Source organism: Paralichthys olivaceus, chromosome 16 (assembly GCF_024713975.1).
Source record: "Paralichthys olivaceus isolate ysfri-2021 chromosome 16, ASM2471397v2, whole genome shotgun sequence".
In the NCBI taxonomy this organism is placed as follows: domain Eukaryota; kingdom Metazoa; phylum Chordata; class Actinopteri; order Pleuronectiformes; family Paralichthyidae; genus Paralichthys; species Paralichthys olivaceus.
The window spans coordinates 13,195,497-13,215,925 of record NC_091108.1 but is presented as its reverse complement, the minus strand read 5'-3'; the positions used below and the strand labels follow the sequence as shown (position 1 = coordinate 13,215,925).

Here is a 20,429-nt window from a genome sequence, read left to right as displayed (position 1 = left end):
GAAGTAGTTGCCTCTACTCTGTAATCTCAGTGAACGCAGCATATGTCGTCGCACAGAGATGACGTCAGGCAAACTGCGCCGCTAGCATCCCGCTGTGTAGAAAACACACGGGAAGAGATTTCTAAACAAAAACAGCGAGGACAAAAACACAGTCATGTCTGTGAATTACGCCGCTGGCCTCTCTCCGTATGCGGACAAAGGTGTCTGCGGACTCCCCGAGGTAAATTCACACGAATGAAACGGAGCTACATCTCATAAAGAGGCGGTTAACTGAGCTAGCATGTTAGCCGAGGGTGTCAGGTTCATGCATGTTTGGGATGTGGAAGGAGAAGAAGATTTAGATCCTTTATAAACATTTAGAGATTTGAACACAAGGACCCAAAGTAAAGGTTTTAGGTAAGAACGAGTACGGGGAAGAGTGTTCAAGCATTAAAAGTATTATTTATGTTATAGCTGGGCATTAAAACAATATCAGTAGTTATTGTAGTATAATTCTCATCAGTAGCAATATAAGAAAGGACCAATATGAGTCGATATGATGGTTAGGTGTGGTGTAAGCACAGTGAGGAGATATAATCTACCTCAGATGTAGAAAACCTTTTCCTCTTTATCAAGTGTTTGTCATTCTCTGCTCATGAAGAAGAGTTTAAAACCTTCACTAAGGAGCAGATATCAGTCTCTAAACTTCAACAGTAACATCGTGATAAGTATCGATATATGCCATCATGACATTATTAAATCTTGATACCATTTTTACCTTGTATTTATGTTTATGTAAATTATCTAAAAATGTAATACCTCTGTGTAGTAATGTAAAGGTTATTCATTTTATGGATGTAGCCCAAATACTGGAAAAGCCGACATTCACTTGAAATATTTGTACATTACTTTTCCATTTTGAGATCATGTCTGCAAATGGATGGATTTTAAAAATGTTAATATTTTCTTATTTACAGGCTTCATATCAATCATTAGATATTAACTTTATATTTCACACAGCTTGAACACAACATTAAGATCAAAATCCTAATGTAGTGTTCAAGCTGTCTCGACTTGCTTGCACAATATATATATATATATATATATATATATATATATATATGACTCATCCCTCATGTTGATTGAGCTCTTAGTCATTCCCAACACGATTGTATTTTGTGCTGTGGCAGACGTTCGATAGTCCTGAGGAGGTGAAGGTGAAGGTGGAGACTCTCGCCCAGTTGATTAAAGAGTCTCAGTTCTTGGTCGTCCACTCTGGAGCAGGAATCAGCACCTCCGCAGGAATTCCCGACTTCAGGTGAGGCACAAAACAAAGTCATTTCTGTTTCTTTTTCTTTATCGCCATTTACTGTTCCTGCACATATTTCTTGTGACGTTATATCTGCATGTACTGATGGAAATTTTTTAAGAAAAATGGATAAAGAAATCTTACATTTATGCACATTTTATACATGAGGTGGTGCTAATTCTCCATTCAGGTGCTATTATGTAACTTTGCAGTTTTGTCAAAACACAATGTTTTCCACATCTTCCAAGTGTACAAATTATTTGTGATATTTTAAGATTTTATTTCCACCCCAGTTAGACTTAATGGTACAGTGTGTGGAATTTAGTGATATGGAGTGTTGAAGTTTTATGTTGCAGCTGAGTGCCCCTCACCTCACCCTGCTCTTTCGAACATGACAGAGAACCTGTGGTAGCCTTCAGTTGTCATAAAAACTCAAAAGGTGTTTAGTTTGTCCAGTCTGGACTACTGTAAATAAACATGGTGTCCTCCATAGAAAGGGTATGTATTGATGTAAATAAAAAAGTATTTAAATATAAAGGGCTTTTTCTGGGGTAAAGAAAACTACAAATTCATACAATTTAGATGAAACGAACTAGTGAAAACATCATGAGGATTATTCTACATTGAATTTCTGCCATTAGATCCCTTTCACCTAAATCTTACACACTGGACCTTTAAATGTCTATCAAAGGTTTTTTGTTTATGACAAATCAGAAAATCCATTATTCTGTATTTCTTTCATGGGCCAACAAACATATTCAAACACATCCTTTAGTTGGACTCAATGCATAACATTTTCTTAAATGGTTTTAAGAAAAGTGTCTCTGACAGGTCAGAAGCAGGGAAATTGAAATGAGAAGAAGGAACAAACTGTTTCAGAAATTGGAAGTTGGAGAGGAGAAAATGACTGTAACTGCATAGTGCCATTTCGGATTTTATGTCAGCCTTGGAAATATAGATGTATTCATGTGAACACCATAGAGGAGTTCTTTTTTTTATCTTGTTTTGAATTTCAAATAGTGACCGTCTACGTGTCATCCATCCAACCATGAGCTAAAGCGCCCATTTTGAGGGTCATGTTGACACAACGAGGACCTCTTGGTGTATTCACCTGGTTTCTCTTGTACAGGGTTTCCACTGGGTCTTACAAAGCCTAAAATTTAATAATCTCAATTTTAGTACTTAGTTTTATGTACTAAGTGTTAAAGTAAAATATGTTTTTTAGAGAAATGTTTTTGCTTCATGCTTAGTTTGTAATGTCTCTGTTTGTTTTAGCTCTTTCTCAACGATAAAACTACAAGCAAGACCAATATGAAACTGATAAAGTACTACACTCACTTGTGTGTGTACTGAGGCAGTGCAGTGTGAGGCTGTGGGAGAGACTATGGATACCTACTGTCTGTAGTTGACCTATAGTTTGTGAGATAACGTGGTGTTTGGAGGGTTACCCTCATCTACCTTCAACATCCGTTATGGGGAAGTGAAAATATTTCTGATACTCTGATATTTATTTATTCCTGTCGTACTTGACATATGATTTAAATTTCATTCATTATGGCCGTAAAAAAAAATCTTAAATTTAATTTTTTTAAACTTGCAGAATCCCTGTTGCAGTACCTCTGGTTGAGCATATGAGGGAGGTACAGCTTTTTGTAAGATCGACACTGCTTTGATCTCTTCTTTTTCTTCTATAGTAATAATTTCCTTTGTTTCTGTGCAAACACAAGTTTGCCTCTACCAACTGAGTTGCAACACATAAAATAAAGAATCAATCAAATTTTATTTGCATAGCCCATATTCCCGAATCAGAATTTGTCTCATAGGACTTTTACAAGGTCGAAATCCTTTGTCCTTAACCTTCAACGAGAGTAAGGAAAAACTACCAAAAGAATGCAGAAACCTGAGAGAGCCACATGTGAGGGATCCCTCTCCCACGATGAACAGAAGTTCAATAGATGCTGCATGTAACTTGCAAGAACTTATATTGTTTTACACATTCTTTCATTCATTCTTTTTTTTCTTGTTGTTCAGCTAGTGTGAATGATTAGACCAGTCTGCCTGTCAGGCAGGTAGACTTGACCTTGGACCGCCGCATCATTAAAGCCAAGGTTTTGCATCAGGAATATTATCGCAAATCATATTCCCACTGCTGCCACATACACACACACAGCCACACACACAATCAAACACAGCCTTATTTACCAGCATTACAGATCCTCTGTGGCTTTCATGTCTTTCAGCATCTCTCATGGTGATAAGCATGTAATAAATGATTTAGGTGCCTCTCCGTTAATACCGCTAGTCTTTGAACTGGTGTTGGCAGAGCAGGCGGTGAATCATATTGGTGATGAGATATGGGGCCGTTCGAGTTCACATAGAAAGCGAGAGATGAGACTGTTGTGACTGCATCAGAGGATTCACAGGCTGCGTTCCCTTGTTTGATGCATAAAGATAAGTTGTGCGTCCTTGAAGTAACTTGCGGCCGTCAGTTTGTCAGATGGCACCAGGACTCTCATCAGCGCTGTGTTCATCCTTCACTCAGACGCATAAGACTGAATGGTTAAGTAAAGAAGCACGAAATGAATGATGGTGGATTGTACAACAGTTTTAATGTATTTCACCCCAAAAACTCTTTGCTGTGAGACATTTTTCTGTCATGTTCATTAATTGTTACTTTTGTGAAACGTGGGATAATTTTGTTTAATATATTTTCTCAAATTTTCTTTGTAGATTTCAGAAGTGGGTGCAGTGTGTTTTTGTAACCATAACCATATACCTAATTCATCACTATCCTCCTCTCCAGGGGTCCAAAGGGAGTGTGGACGTTAGAAGAAAAGGGTGAGTCACCTCACTTTGACACCACGTTTGAAGACGCTCGGCCCAGCTTGACTCACATGGCGCTCGTGGGCCTGCAGAGGGCCGGATACCTCAAGTATCTCATCAGCCAGAATGTGGATGGCCTGCACGTCCGCTCAGGATTCCCCAGGTATCTCCACTCTGCCTCCTGTCCTGCAGCATGATATACTCACTTCACGCATCTCACACTAAACCACTTAAAGTTGAGTAGCTCTCAAACCAGTATGAGAGTTTTTCCACAACATGGGTGCAGGAGAACAAGCTGTAAATACAACACTGTCGTGATTATTTACATAACCGATAAATCTGGTGATGTATTTTTAATTTTTATAATTTATCAGTTACTGTCTACAAACTGTGAAGTTGCCTCTTGCAGTTTACATAATGCAAGGGAAAGTAATCATGTCTTTTTTTGTCTGACCAGCCGTGCAAAGATACTCTGTTTGCTAATATGTTAAAGCAAGAACATCTATAACATTTATAAGTTGTATAAAACTATATATCCATTTTCAGACATGAACACTGGGGAATGTTCGCACAATTGGCACTGTAATCTTTTTGCCTTTCACGTGTGATGAATGCAGCAGCAGCAAACCTCCTGTCTCACTAAAAGATCTCGAATGTTGTTTCCAAGGTGATATATTTTTTCCATGTTTCCTATGTGTATGGCTCCTTTGTCATGCTGAGTTATCCGCCCTCAGGAAATCTTCTTTAGAATCTCCTCTTTTCTCACATTCAGACATTACCTGGAGTTTTTACTCTGGGGGGCGGAGAAGAAGCTGTTACCTGCACTCACAAAGACACACTGCACAGAGGCGCTGCTCTTTGGTACAAATTAAAATGGCGGAGGGAACTCAATATTCCCAAGTGTGGTTACACTTCGGTAAAGCTGATGCTTGTTGCCACAAATGCAACACTTAATTTACATTTGAGGACAGAAACACGAGTGGTGTGTTCAAACCGTAGACTGTATACAGTATAAAGATGGACAACGTGACTGCTCTTTAAAAGCGAAGCAGTAACAGTCATAAACAAAAAAAAATGTTTTCTCTTATTATAGGCCCTTTTTATCACAATGATGAAGTTTCTGTAAGTTTTCTTTTGTTAGTTATTTGATGCTATTAAAATGGATGAAAGGGATATTTGCCTTCATTTCGGGATAATCGGAGGACGTGGAGATCTGTCATCCATCTTAGTCTATGGTCCAAACATAATGGCAAAGTCCATCACATTCTGGGAGGAGAGATGTAGTTTTCAACAGCCTGACTCATATTTCATCTGCCGTTGCCCCAGGTACGTTAGCCTGCACAGGCTAAGTAACTAAATTATACCACCATGATTCATAAAGCGAATCTGATGTGTTCATAAGGTCAAAGCTTCAGTTTCAGATGAGTGCAGGAGCAGACTGCAGGCAAAGAAAAAGTACTGCATTTAATTTTGTATCTGAGTTTTACTTCAAAGTAAAAAAATTATACAGAGATCTGCATTTTTCAGAACATTGTAGCTAAAGCACTTACATTTAGACAAACACATATTCAAGATGGAGCTGTGTGAGGCTTGGATAGTGCTGGAGAGTTGAATTATTAATAATGCATCATATTTTATTTGTTGTATTTTCAGGTAAAATGTGTGATGCTCAGAGTGCTTTGATCTGAGATCTAATGGTCATGTCAAATTCATAACCTCACTCATTAATTTTTTAAAAAGATCAGAAAGAACTGATGAGAATACAGTGTGAAGGTGCTGGATGAATAAGCAGTATTGATTAGAGTTGTAGTATTGTTAAAATATTAACGTTAGCCATCCCCATTTGTTTATAATGGTTTTACTTTTAACATTCTACAAGTATGCAGCTTATGTAAGATGTGTGAGATATCACATTGCTTTTCACATGTGTGGTTATGACTCATTGATTTCAATGTAAAGCTGCTGCTTTGTGATAACAGCTGCAACAGCACCAGACATGAGACATGCATGAGACGCAGATCAAATAATTCTCAGTGTAATGGAAATTGTTTTGGTCTAAATCTGGATCTTCCAATCATGTTGGTATTAACAAAAAAAAATCCACATTTTCATTTAGTACTTAGACCCACAATTACCTTTCCTGGAAGCCATCTTGGCTCTGACTCTCTCCTCCGTCAGTCAGGCAGTAAAGTGGAAGCTCTCTGAGGAAATCGCAGAATGCAGATTATTGAATTAAACAGGTTGATGCTTCTACTTGCAGCTGCCAGAACTCAAAGGTACATTAAGTACAAGTACTCTGAATATTTATATCACAGGCTCATTTGCAAAGAAGCACTGAGCAAGTGTTGTGCAGAAGACTCCTGACATTACCATTAACTTTAGTCTAAATGAATTTCATCTCTCTGATCTTTGTGGACTTTTTTTTCCTGTCACTCTCTTAGGGATTTGTTATCAGAGCTTCATGGAAACATGTTTGTGGAGGAGTGTGAGAAGTGTGGCCGGTACGTATGCACACAAACACACACCCACCCACGCATGCACGCACGTTCCAAACTCTGATTATTCTCGTCTTTAAAAGCTTCACTTTATTAGTTACGCTCACTTGGCAATTTGTAATTGTTACAATCGGGAATTGTCACAAGAGAACAAGTTTTAGAAATAACCTCGATATTGTGATAGGATGCTCCATCTGCACACGCAGCACTGTCTCTCATACACATCCCTGAGAGGGGATGGCAGATTAGCAGGTTATTAAGGTAGAGGAATGTTTGGTCATTTTGGTTTAAAATGTAGAACAAATCACTCAGTGGGTACAATACAAACAGGAAGAGTTTCAGTCACTGTCATCACACATGGTGCCAGATGTGGTGTTAGCATCTGAAAAAATAAATAATTAAAACAAATAAACTGCACTCAAAAGCAACTCTGAAATTGATGACATCTCGTCAATTAGAGACATCAGAGGAGAAAGGCCAGACTTGAGGAGAACAGGTAGTAACTTGTGCAGGAGATCATTTCTGAACGCACAAATGTTGAACTCTGACACAGATACACTGCAGCGGCAGAGAAACCGTGTCACACCTGTAGAATAATAATAAGAAAACTGCAGTAGACATCAGCCTTTCACCTCAAAATGATTCCTGGAGCACGTCAGTGACCGTGTTTTCTAGTTAATTAATGTTTCTCTGGTTAAACAGTGGTGTTTATGGTTCTCCAGGCAGTACGTCAGAGAAAAGGTGATCGGTGTGATGGGCCTGAAACCGACAGGACGTTACTGTGACGTGGTGCGCTCCAGAGGACTCAGGGCCTGCAGGTAACGTGTACGCACTTGTGCATTTTGAAATGATGATTTACCATTTGTTATTTATTCATGTGTTTCTTACATTCTTTACTACAACAGAGGGAAGCTTATCAGCACCATACTGGACTGGGAGGATGCTCTTCCTGACGGAGACCTGAACAAAGCAGAAAATGCCAGCAGGTGAGACAGATACTATTGCTGCAGTTTGTGCTCAATTGTTTCCCTTTTACATTTTATTACTGGCCGTTTTGTTTTCGGTTCAGCGTCCACCTTGATAAACTATCAAAACACTTCCTTTCCTTAGCGCTTTGCTTCTTTTAGCTTCCTGACACGCAGTTTATTCTGCTTTATATTTCCTTTCGCCTCAAGTGTCAACATTTTCTATCCTTTAGCTACAAAACATGTTTAACATTTATCTACACAATGGCAAGATGAATTAAATGTATGTGCTGCATCTTGATGTATTGTGTGTAACCCATATCAGGTAAATATAAACTGTTTAACTGGAGTCACTGTTCTACCCATTCCAGTAACTCACTACGCTCGCACTAATGTTGGTTGAACATGATACCTGAACGGGAGCTTCAGGTTTGATGCAGCTTTTTGTTGGAATGAGCTCCAATTTGTCCTTCAACTGCAGTCTCACATTCCCCATGCCATTTTAAATCTTTGTTATGTGAGGTTTTCATGATTCTTGTAATTTTAAGTCCTTATTGTGTTGCTTCTATTTTTTTTAACTCTGTGTTGTGTTGTCACCACGAAAAAGAGATCAGACATCTTAATGAGACTGCCTGATTAAAGGAGGTTAAATAAATGAATAAAAATAAGAGGAGACCGGCCAATGTTTTCACTCTGAAACACCAGAGTTAAAACATTGTATAAACAACTATATTTAATGTATGAATACTTTGGTCATTGGTTTTAATGTTGATTTATGTTTATGTTTATTCTGAACCATCTGTTATTTTCAGTGGCTTCTTTTCTTGATGTGAAGTGAAAAATACATTAATCAACATTTAAGTTTCAATATTATTGTTGATAAGTTTACAAAATACATATTTTTGTGTGAAGGAAATTGAATATTTCGTTATCCCTGTGAAATATCTTTTAGGATTTTTGAAACACTTCAGAGCCGCCATACATTTGCAGAAAGTGCGATATAATTATTTTTTAGGTCAGTAGGTAAAGTAACTATTTTAGTTAATGTTGAAAGTTAATTCACACGTAATGGTTAAACATCAGAGGCACAAAATGTCTACATACTCTGTTTCCTTCTTCAGTTTGCTTATATTTCATCTCTTTGACTGTAACAAGGAATAATAATAACATATAATTAATAATAATACAATTACGGTTTTATTATTTAAATTCTCACTTGTTTGACTACATTTTGCAGCTTTATCATCTTCAAACCAACAGTGGAAACAGAGAAAACACAAGTTGTCATAAGTGACCAATCGGTTCTTGTTGGCACCACATGTTATTCCTGCAGCCATTGCAGCTCTGACGTGTAGCAGCTCACACCTCATCTCATTACAGTAAATTCACGTTAATAACAAACAGAAAACAACACAAGCGGCTGCAGTTGTTGTTTATGTGTGACATATTTCTCTACTGTTGACTCACAGACAAGCAGACCTGGCACTGACCCTCGGCACGTCTTTGCAGATCAAACCCAGTGGAGACCTTCCGCTCCTAACCAAACGCAAAGGAGGGAAAATAGTCATTGTCAACCTGCAGCCTACGAAGCACGTGAGTCTTAATCATACAACATAAACCCACACACATGTTTATATACGGAAGCATCCAATGGCACATGATTTACTGTGTGTACTGGGGTTTTAGAAATGCTGCTCTGATGCTCTGTCTGCCATAATGAAGAATACAATATCTGATATTACAAGTATAAGTCATAATATTACAAATATCTAGGGTTCCACTCCTGTATCCAAAATCTTGAACCAATCTCAGTGTTTCTTGAGAAACAGAGAATCCTCTTCGAATATCACACAGTTGTAACCAACAATAAACTCACAGTCCACCATTTCCTCCTCCACAGGCAAATTGCACCAAGACTGTGCTTCTTTTTTCAAAATAGACACTGTTTCTTACACAATCTTTTCAGACTCATGATACTCCTGATAATGTGGTGCTGATGTAACAAAATATGAATTGTCTTGTTATTTGCGAAAACCTGAATTTAAGTATTTCCTCACAAGCCGCTCCTGATGTTCCCCTTCTAATAGGACATGTAGCCTAAAATTATGACTTTCTTCTTGCAATATTATTACTACCATAATACTCCTATACACACATTCCTGTTTTTTGTTTCACGGTTGTAATATTTTGTCTCATAGGACAAGCATGCGCACCTTCGTATCAACTGTTACGTGGACGAGGTCATTAAACAGCTGATGGAACTGCTGGGATTGGAAATCCCAAAGTGGGAAGGGCCGACCGTCTGCGAAAGCTCCACAGGCGCCTCAGAGTCCGCCTACGATGTCAAACCACCACGTGCTCTTCCTGCAAAAAAAAGAGCTAAAAAGAACCTTGTTAAGGAGGAGAGGAAGAGAGAAGCAGCACAGCTAATGGACAATGGGAGCGTGAAGGAGGAGATGATTTCAGTAAAAAGAGAGAGAGAAGACGCCCCAGTGGTGATAAATGAAGAGAAATAGCCTCAGGTATTTTTTTTTTCTCGACTGCGTCTCGACACAAACCCATCCAGAAACAAAGTTTACATGTGAGGGTGTTCGGTTTCATCAGTTTCACAGATGACGGAGGTTCTGCTCATCTAACGCCCTCTGGAGCAAATACTTCAATTGTACTGAAGTGGTTTTGTCAATCCTAGATTTGTTCTACTTACTGTCACAGCCACAATGAACAGCAAATAGAGGTTCATCTCTGTAAAAAGATTCTACATGAGAATATGTAGAATGTGTAGGCGAGGGACAAGATTTTGGGTTGGGAAGCCTTCTGGTTTCCTGTTTATAGTATGACCAATTATGTTTGAGCAGGCTTTGGTTGCATGCAGGTAAACAGTCTGTGTGGAGAACAAAAGAGGCGTAACACACTGACCACATTGAAAACTGTTCATTACCACATTTTGTGCTTGTTTCTAGGAAAGTGTTTTTTATCTCAGGAAAAAGTCTTGTACTTTGTCTGCCATTTTAAAGTTTTTTTATATATATAGATAATGGCATTAAAAATAATAAGTAACTATGCTCTGTGCTGTGTTCTCTGCATGCTGTGTAAGTGCTGACTGCCAGCAGTGTCCTCTGTTTTTCAAACGAAATGAAAAAAAGCCAGATGAGTCTTTGTCTGCCGTGACGCTTCCTCGCCGTCACTGAGGACAGAATCTATACACTGCTAGTTAAAAGATTCATTAGGCATCACTGCATCGTGAATGAAGGTGGTAATCGAACCTTCTTGTCAATGGGAAGAGGAGAGAAGTGCCTCCACCTTTAAAATACAGATTCCGGGAAAAAACAAAACCTGCATTTTAATTGCACCTCAGTTTTCTTTAGTAATTAAGATAATTCATTCCCCAATGCCACAGCTGCACAGTGGGACAAAGGTGTTTGTATGTGGAGGCGATTACTGTGCGGATCACATCGCTGCATGCCTGATGTTGAATGTGCTTCGGCCATTTAGGCACTTTGTTTTCCTGGACATAGGAGCAACAGCTGTAACGCCTACACACGCTCAGTCAACCTGCGTGTCTCATGAATTGTCCTCATTAAGGCTCTGGAGACACTGTTTAGTGTTCGTGGGCAGAAATGATTTGCATATTGAGTGAGGGAGTGAGATTCCATTACAAGTGGTCACTCCAGACACGTAGAGGTGCATTTAAAAGCCATGTGTGAACTGACGTACTATTCACTGATAATAATACGAGGTCTGAAGTGGACCTTATACTTGTTTGATGGATATTTTTCAGACCAGATTTTACAAAAGGAAAAACTAATTTTGAAAAACTCAATTTGCTTACATCCCTGTCCATTTAAAGGGATAGTTCACCCAAAAATGATTTTTTTAAATTTGTTTATTATTTAAATTTTATTCTATTGTGGTAAATTTAACAAAAATAAAGTTTTTCAGGTCCAACATAGGACAGGGAAGATCAGAGCCATGTTGGCTCTTACAAGTTTCAGTCAGAATATTGAGGAATGGTTTCTGAAAAGTTTTCAGACTCCATCATTATAAAGTGGAAAAGCTATGCACTAAGTTACAGAAAGGCCATGAGGAGTCAGTCAGTGGCGGCATGGTTTGAGTTGGCACAAAGAGACTAGACGACTGTTGATGTGGTCTGATGAAGCCAGAATCAAGTCTGGAGGAGAGCTTATTAACTTTGTAACGCTCACAGCTGTGGAGCTCTATGGCACTTTTAAGGAAAGTGAGAACAATGAACGTAGCCAACAAGGTCAGACTAACCTGTTGCAGTGTTAATGGCCTCTTAGACTGAAGAGTTTATGCTCCTAAAAAGGCAGTCACACTAGATCGTTGGAGGAAATCATTAACTGAATGAGACAGCAAGTGTGTTGAGTACTTGAATCTCATTAAAGTGACTTGATAATGGATGATAACAGTCTGGTTATAGACAGTGTTCAGCATGAGCGAGCCTGAGCAAGACTCTGAGGAACAAAAGTTAAGCTTTCTGCAAATGGGAGGAAGATGAAGTACGTGCCGCTTCAGGGTGAATCAGCTTTAAACATAGTATTCATTTTTTCTCAATTTCACTTTAATGGCCCATAACTGTCCCTCTGGGTTGAAAACACTGTCATCAAATCCTCTGTGATGAGTCCAGTAATCCTGAAACTAACGTAATTCAAACAAAATCAGACGAATCTCCATCAAATGCAGGTGGCAGCAGATTCATAGCAAGATTATATTTGCTTTAATGTCAAACTGAATGAAGTGCTGGGAAATGTGTAACGAGCAAATCCATGATTTCCGAAAATGTATGAGCCATTAGAGACTGTTTTGAGACTGTTTTCCTCGACACCTGAAGGTTTGAGTGTCAAAAAAAGAGAGAAAAGAGAAATAAGTAGCTGTAATTTACTCATAAATTGGAAGTAGAACTGTTCAAAAAGACTCTTAATTGAGTTGAACTGATTTTATCACAAGCTCCCTCTTTGACCCAGGCTGATTGCAGGCGTCATGAACCTTCTCATTATCGTGCAAGAACAATTTTCAGGGCAGTCACCTCCTCTCTTTGCTCTTTTTGAAGGATGAACCACATTATCAAAACTTGCATCTTAATTGTAATGTGACTAATTGCTGATAAAACGGCGCTAACAGCTGCATCCAGATTCATCGCCTCCGTTCTCGACAGAAAAGATTCTCTAGAGAGTGACGTGTTGAAAACAGCATAAATTCACTTAATGTTCACTTAAAGAGATCAAAGCTACAAGTCACTCACACAAACATTCATACAGGGATGCTATTTATAGCACTCAACCCTTCACACTGCAGTTAGGCTTTAGTGTCTTGTCCATTTGTGCTGTGACTAATAGAAGAGCTCAAAGTTTTCACAATGAAAACTATGGGATGTGGCTGAAAGCAGATTGACCATGAGCTTTCAGCCGGAGCTTTCAACCACATCTCATTAGGTCTTCATCACCGTGCAGCTGAAGCTCTTTGTGATCAACAGCATCAGTTGACAGCTCGACATGATGTTGACCATATTAAGCAGTCGAGCCTTTATCCAGACTTCAGCTGCAGCCTGTGGCATTCATGATGAAAACTGGGAAACGTGGTTGTGATCTTCTCCTGCTGAAGACCAGCAAAAGTGGTTGAAACCTCATCATGGTTAAGACGTTTAGAAGCAGTTGAATTTTCCTCATAATGAAAACAATGAGAAACGTTCAATATTTAAAGCTTTCAACATGCAACATGCAATTTCAACAATAGATATCACAAAATTCTACACACTGTACCTTTAAACTTCAAGTCCTGTTGAAACTTGTGAGATGTGGCTGAAAGCACCAGAAAACGCTGAATTTCGATTTAAGACTAAGTGGAGCTCTGAAAAACGGGAGGAAGTGGACTTTGAGTCAAGATTACAACATTGACATGAAGTTGGGATTGTCTGTCAAACAACAGAATTGACCAATCCATAAATTACTGCACATTCAAATAGTAGGAAATAGTGTGTACCCAAAAATAAGACTTTTCTTCAGTGGGAGCTTTTGTGCTGTTTTGCAAACATCTTTCCATACTGACATTCAAACATGCATCATGTCTATACTAAGAGCTTTTATTATTATCCCCTCCAAGTGTGACTGACCTATTTGTTTCTTTTTTTATACATCACTCCTGCACATCATCTTTAATGACAGCACAGTGGTGCAGTGATTGGCACTATGGCTTCACAAGAAGAGCAATCTTTCTGTGTGTAGTTTGCTCCCAATTTCCTCCCAGTGCCTCTTTATTCTCTGGCTACTCCAGCTTCCTCCCAAAGTGCAGAGACATTCAGGTTAGATTAGATAGAGACTCTAAATTGTCTGTAGGTATAAATGTGAACATGAGTGGTTGTTTGTCTCCAGCCCCTCTGTTACCCTCGAAGGATAAATGTGAAGCTAATGAATGAACATCATCTTCGACTATCTTCTATTTGGAATGAAACATTTTGAGGCTTTAACTTATTAGGGATGACACTCACCGACAGTAGTATGTTCCTCAAGTGGTTTTCTTCAGTGGCACTCAGGAAATTGCTGGCTGTCCTTGAAGATGAATAGCCGGGAGCACTATACCTGTCAGATTGGTTTTTTTTTGTGAGCCAGGTCCAAAAATATGTGATCGAGTCACAGAGCTGACTCTGTAGTTAACTATGTCCCCTCTAGAACACTGAGATCATCTGCAGCAAGTCTATTACAGGTTCCCAACATCAGCTGGAAATCGGAGATGCAGCTTTTGTAAATTACACTCCAAAGTTGTGGAAAAAACTGCCACTAGATATCAGACAAGCTAGTTTAGTAAATGTCTTTTAAAAAACACCTCTCTTTGCTTCGGCCTTTGATCTTGCACTTACCCACACTCCTGCACTCTCATTTTTTAACTTTCTTTCTTTTCTGTTTTTATGAATAATCGTATTATTTATTTTTATTTCCTTTTCTTTTAAATTTAATTTTAACACGTTCTTATGTTTGTAGTAAATTTTAAAAAAGTACTAACTTCTTGTACTAAATGAACGCAGTACTGTTACTCAAGTACATTATGGTCTATTTATTTTGTACTTTTACTTAAGTAAAAGGTTTTGAGTCCTTCCTCTAAACTCTGGATGTGCGTTTACAGGTTGATAAAAGAAAAACAAAAATTGGCGTAAACGATGTGACAGATGTGCGACAGCGACATAAGACTTTTCCTGCTATCACAGTGAACACCACAGTGTCGGGCAGTAAGCTGAAAGAGAACTGACTCTAGTTCTTTTGACTGTTTTCCATTTATGGCAGGAAGATGCAGGTTCCCCCAGTGACCCATTGGCCTTTTAGTATCAGAAGCTCCCACACAGAGACGTGCTGAATACTGTACGTCCATTATTATGATTGTAGAAGTGTACCTGCAGTGTGTGTGTGTCTGTGTGTGTGACATGTGCCCTTATCTGTGTGCAGGTGAAGATATTTACCCATGTGCAAACTATAAAGGTTGGAAAAAGGGCAAACATATGGCAGCTTTTGTGCAGCTGCCTAATTTTGCCTCATCTCTGCAATTCCGTGGCAGCAGGAGAGATTAACTTCCCTCAGACGTCACTAGACTCTTTTGTCCTCTCCTTTTATTTAATGTCACAGAACACACGTGTATCCACAAAACAATTCACAGCGGCACAGCAAGGCAGTCACAGGGAGACATGAAAATGGCAGACAGCTCCATGCTCCATCAAACACTGCCTACACAGAATAAAAAAAACAAATATACTGGAGTTAAGTTTAAATGTGAATGACAAATGAAGTGTGACAGATTCGAATGGACAAACTGAGTTAACAACAATAACACAGATATTAAACACATCCGTCATAATGGAAATCTGGCAATCTCAAATATTTGTGTGTGTGTGTGTGTGTGATGAATTGGGAGAAAGAGTGGTCTTTCAGTTGGAGAGCAGGATTTATTGAAGTCACATTCAGATTTTGTAATGTTTTCACTCAAATAGCCCCTGCTTGTGCTTGGATCTGTTCTGCTTGCGCTCAAACTGCCTGCTCCCATACAGAAGTGTATAAAAAGTAACTGCCTGTACGAGACTAGTAAAGTAAAGCTGACACACCGGCAATTAACAAAACAACACCTTTCATTGTATTGGTTGGGAATTTTGACAGACTGAAGCAGTCAGTCAGAGCTGAAGCTGGAGCGCAGGAAATCTATCCAGGCAACAGATGTCTGAGTGCAAAGTTTGAGCACAAGCAGAGCAAATCCAAGCACAAGCAGGGGCTATTTGAATGTGAGGGCAGGGTTTTGAGTGACAGCATTACAAAATCTGTATGTGAAATTATTATGTCCTGCTCTCAAACTGAAAGATGAGCTCTTGAATAAAGATATAGGGGGAAAAAACATGTATTAAAAAATGGCACCAAAATAAACCTGGCACACAAGTTTTAGGTAAAGCTTAGGAAAAGTTTGACATTTTAGAAAATATGCCACCTGCCTTTCTTTTTGAGTTAGATGAGAGGACTGATACCACCCATGTCTCTGTGCAAATATGAGGCTACAGCAGATAGTTGACTTAGCTTAGCATAATGACTGGAAACATGGGGAGCCAACATGGTGAAAAATTAGCACCCACCTATTAACACCTTTCATTTTATCTGTTGAACAAAAACAATCTCACCAGAAAATAACAGGTCCCCGCCCAGAACTTGTCTGACACATAAACCTCCGTAATACAGCGAGCGGTCATTTTTACATCTCAGCTTTTCTACAGATTATGTTTCATTAGTTAGCTTCATGGGTTTTATGTAAAAGCCAGGCTAGGTATTGTATCGCTTGATAAGCTAAGTTAATCAGCTGCTGGCTGTACCTTCCTATTTCATGTTCTAACATGAGAGGATCAATATTCTCCTTCAACTCTGCAAGAAAAAAGTAAATGAGCACTTTTCCCCAAAATATCGAACTTTTCGTCCAACAGTGAATCACATATTGATGTCCTTGTGTATCCTGACCAGGCTGGATGGTGCCTCCTCCACTCGTCTCCCTCTCAGAGCCAGAGTGAGGACGTTTTGGACGGATTGAGACACCCTGAGCAGAAGCTCCTTCAGTCCAGCTCTGTACTCCCGTCGGATCAGGCAGTAGAGCACCGGGTTGAGGCAGCTGTTGGCGTGGGCCAGACACACAGTCAGGGGGAAAGCGTAGGCCTGTGCGTTGTAGAAGGCTTTACTGAAGGGCACCATGTCAAACTTGATTAACACCCCCCACAGAGTGAGAGCCTGGTTGGGCAGCCAGCAGATGAAAAAGGACAGAACCACGATGGTGACGGAGCGGGTGACCTTGGAGCGGCGACGGTGGCGTCCCCTCTCGGACTCTGACCTCTCAGTGTCGCTTCCACTGACCACGCTGCCAACGATGCGCCGGCTCAGGATGAACCTCAGGAGCAGGAGGTAGCACACACTGATGACAATCAAGGGCACGACAAATCCTAAGAGGACCTTTTGTGTTTGATAGAGCCCGAGCAGGACTTGCGGATCCCAGTGGCCTGAGTCGGAGTCAGAGAACCGCACCAAGCACAGCTCGTCATCAGCAGATACCTGTAAAAGCAACAACTGCATCAGGCTGCTCACCCACAACAGAGAATACACAGTAAGCAAATCAAATCAGGAATGATAGATGAGTCTCAAAACCTGGACTGTGGTGGAGTAGAATGCATGAGGCAGAGTAGCCACCAGAGACACCACCCAGATGGTTAAACTGCCCCACTTGGCCCGTGTAGTGGTGATCCGAGGGCTTTCCATCTTGAGCGAGGTAACCAGGGAGCGGTAGCGGGTCACACTCATGGCGGTGAGGAAATAGACGCTGGCATACATGTTCAGGGTGGTGACCGAGCTGACGATCTTGCACATGACACGGCCGAAAGGCCAGCGGAAGTCCAGCACCGTGTCTACGGCCCAGAATGGCAAGGTGAGGACAAACTGGAGGTCCGTCAGCGCCAGGCTCATCACGAAGCAGTCAATGGAGGAGTGATGATGGCCCCTGCGGCGGGAGTGGAGCAGGAAGAGTGCCAGGAAGTTACCCACAAGCCCCAGCACACACACCACTAGGTAAACCAGGGCAATGAGGACTCGCACCTGTCGGACAACAACAATTGGGTTTAGTGTTTTCTCTTAAAGAGGATGAAACAAAAATTGCACATAAGGAAATTAAAGCCAAAACACGACCAAAACAAAGTGTTTTTCATGCATCTTTACATTTTACACTCTTGGATTCCTTAGTAAAATCTATTGCATGTATGTTTTCATCCAATTGTATTTAAAATGTTTTATTGTTATTGTAGCTTTTAAAGTCTTTATGACATCTTACTATCCACATTTTTATGTATATTGTCTTTTCTTGGCTCGTGATTGCTCGTGATCACCTGTATGAAAGTTACTGTACAAGTACAGTTTGATTATTGATTGATTAATTGATAAGTATGGAATAATCAAACCTACCGCCAGGTTGGCTCCGTCTCCGTGCAGGTCCAGTGAGGACTCCTTGGAGAGGACGTGGAGCCAGCAGCTCAGGGAGATGTTGAGAGTGGCCAGGTTGGAGGCTGCTCCTGTGGGACTGACCACTTTGGAGAGTTCGCGCTCGTCCTCCTCTCCACACGCGCTCAGGGCTGCGGAGGCGCTGCTGTTGCTCTGCATGATGAAGCAGCTGCGGGGGGGAAATACGAAATAAACGGGGGCGAGTTACTTTTTAAACCGATAAGTTTCGCAGGTGTTCCTCCTCTTCTCGGGCTCAGTCTCAGATGCGCAAATCCCCATCGTCCCCGTCCTGCTGCATTTAAGGCTCAGAGTCTCAGCGGGAGATCGCAGCTTTTATTTGAGTGGTTCCTAGAAGCGCATCTGCGTTGTTGTTTCCAGTTGTGGAAGAAAGAATAAAAACCTAAACGATCTGAGCTGTTGAATGTGAAGGAGTCTACTTTGGAGCCTGAAGTGTGGCAGCAGCCTCCTCTTCTCTCACTGATGCTGGCAGCATCCACACACTGGAGGCTTTTATAGTGGCTGGGCTCTGCTCCACCGCCTGGTGGCGCTCATGAGCGGCTCTGTCATGCAACATGAAGATATCAACTCAAAGTAAACCATTTCTTCTTTTCTGCTTCCAGTTAAATCCGATGTATATTTAAACTGTATGTTTGTATGATGTTTGTTAACATTTAGTATTATAATTATTATAAGGATTATTAATAATCCTTATAATAATCATCTTTATTGGTATGACACTTTTCATAACAGAAAAAGTGTCTAATTTTGATGACACAGTTTTGCCATTCACTCGATCGGAATGGTAGGAGACTGGTATCGAACTGCCGACCTTCTTTCTCCTGGGGCACAACCTATCACATCCTATAGCAGCAGCATTTTGTACCAATTGAAGGCTATGCAGGGAGGCATGAGTAATACCATAGCAGCAAATCTATAGCCAGGACAGTGAAGACATTGACAAACTTGAGTAAGTCCGCAAATGTTAACTAGGATTTCATCTTTGAAACTAAATGTATAGGTGGAGAATAGCAGGAGTGGACAATTTACTTTTCTTTGACCTCGAAACAAATATAACCCCCAGATTTCCTACAGAGAGTTGAATCTATTTTATTTGTATTGAGGTTGTGTGTTGTTTGTAACAGAATATATAACTGTGTGCACAACTAGGCCACTGCAGAACTTTACCAAGTCGTTTTTGTTCTTATTATAATTCTTGTTTACCTCATTTAAAGTTTGCTCTGTGATTCTGCTTCCTTTGAATTAAAACTGAGTCACAGCTGAGCCATCTTTTCTCGTCTCACAGTATCCATATGGTGTCGGCTTTAACCTCACATTTCATTGTTTGTACTGTTTTTTTTTCTTTTTCTCTTTTTTGATAGAGCTAGCTAATCACTCTCAAATGTTATGCTCTGATATAACCTTTAAAAATTCCTGAAATATGATGTGCAGCCAAAGTATAAGGGTGGCATTTCCAGGAAAGGTTTATTTAGCCTATGAGGATTTGTTGTTATGCATCAGAAATGCACATCAGAAGAATGATAATTAGATTTCAAACAGCCTTTAGTCTTTGTCAGGGAGCCAGAGGAGTGAGAGAGGGAGAGATGTGTGTTTTTGATTTGCATTTCTTATAGGTCAGTGTCGGTATTCAGGTGTAAAGCAGCAGTGTGGCCAGCTGTATATGCATCACAGAGAAAAGAGCAGGATGTGTGATAACTGGTTAAGACACTCTGTGACTTATCAGTTTCCAAATATATATCCGATGCATTTCGAAAGAATCTGTCCAAAAGCATCAGATACCTCTGTGATTGAACACCTCAACAGTTTGAGTGACATCTTTAAACGGTCGTCTCTTCTGTTCAATCAGGATTTGAAGGCCAGTCAAGACAGCTGGAGACAATTTATTCTTTTATTTCAAAAGTAGTGGTCAGTATAGCATTCATGGCGACCCTGAAATAAAATAAAATGACATTTTCATGTGCATTATATATAACATCCGAACTAACTGTACAACAATATCAAGATTAAAACACTGCACCTGATAAAAACATGCAAACAAACCATGAATAAAATACCCCCCCCAAAAAAATGTACAATTCAAATGCAACACTTAGATACATGTAAATTACAAAGCCACAAATACAAAGTGGAATTATTACACATGATCAATATTATATAGTATTTACCAAATTTACCAGATATTGTTGGCATCTGACCCAAATCTCTCTGTGAAGGGTCTGAGAGATATCAATATCCATAATTATCATGATTCATCGCATTATTATTTAATTTAATTTTCTCCTGACCAAACCTTGTTTTAAACTCTTCTTTATGAGCACATAATAACACT

General features: G+C 39.9%; 2 protein-coding genes across 2 annotated transcripts; one reads left to right on the top strand and one right to left on the bottom strand.

The window, feature by feature from the left end:
* The first annotated feature begins 32 nt into the window (after positions 1-32).
* sirt6 (sirtuin 6) lies at positions 33-10,629 on the top strand. Its single transcript, XM_020100241.2, has 8 exons — positions 33-220; positions 1,170-1,297; positions 4,092-4,274; positions 6,553-6,612; positions 7,329-7,424; positions 7,512-7,592; positions 9,041-9,164; positions 9,770-10,629. The coding sequence occupies exons 1-8, from the start codon at positions 155-157 to the stop codon at positions 10,085-10,087; spliced, it is 1,056 nt and encodes a 351-aa protein (XP_019955800.2). The 5' UTR covers positions 33-154; the 3' UTR covers positions 10,088-10,629.
* Positions 10,630-16,389: 5,760 nt separating this feature from the next.
* On the bottom strand, positions 16,390-18,385 carry LOC109641564 (relaxin-3 receptor 1-like). The gene is made up of 3 exons (XM_020106071.2): positions 18,047-18,385; positions 17,240-17,683; positions 16,390-17,146 (listed from the first exon to the last, which is right to left on the bottom strand). Exons 1-3 carry the CDS (start codon positions 18,239-18,241, stop codon positions 16,535-16,537), a joined length of 1,251 nt encoding a protein of 416 aa, XP_019961630.1. The 5' UTR covers positions 18,242-18,385; the 3' UTR covers positions 16,390-16,534.
* Positions 18,386-20,429: the final 2,044 nt, after the last annotated feature.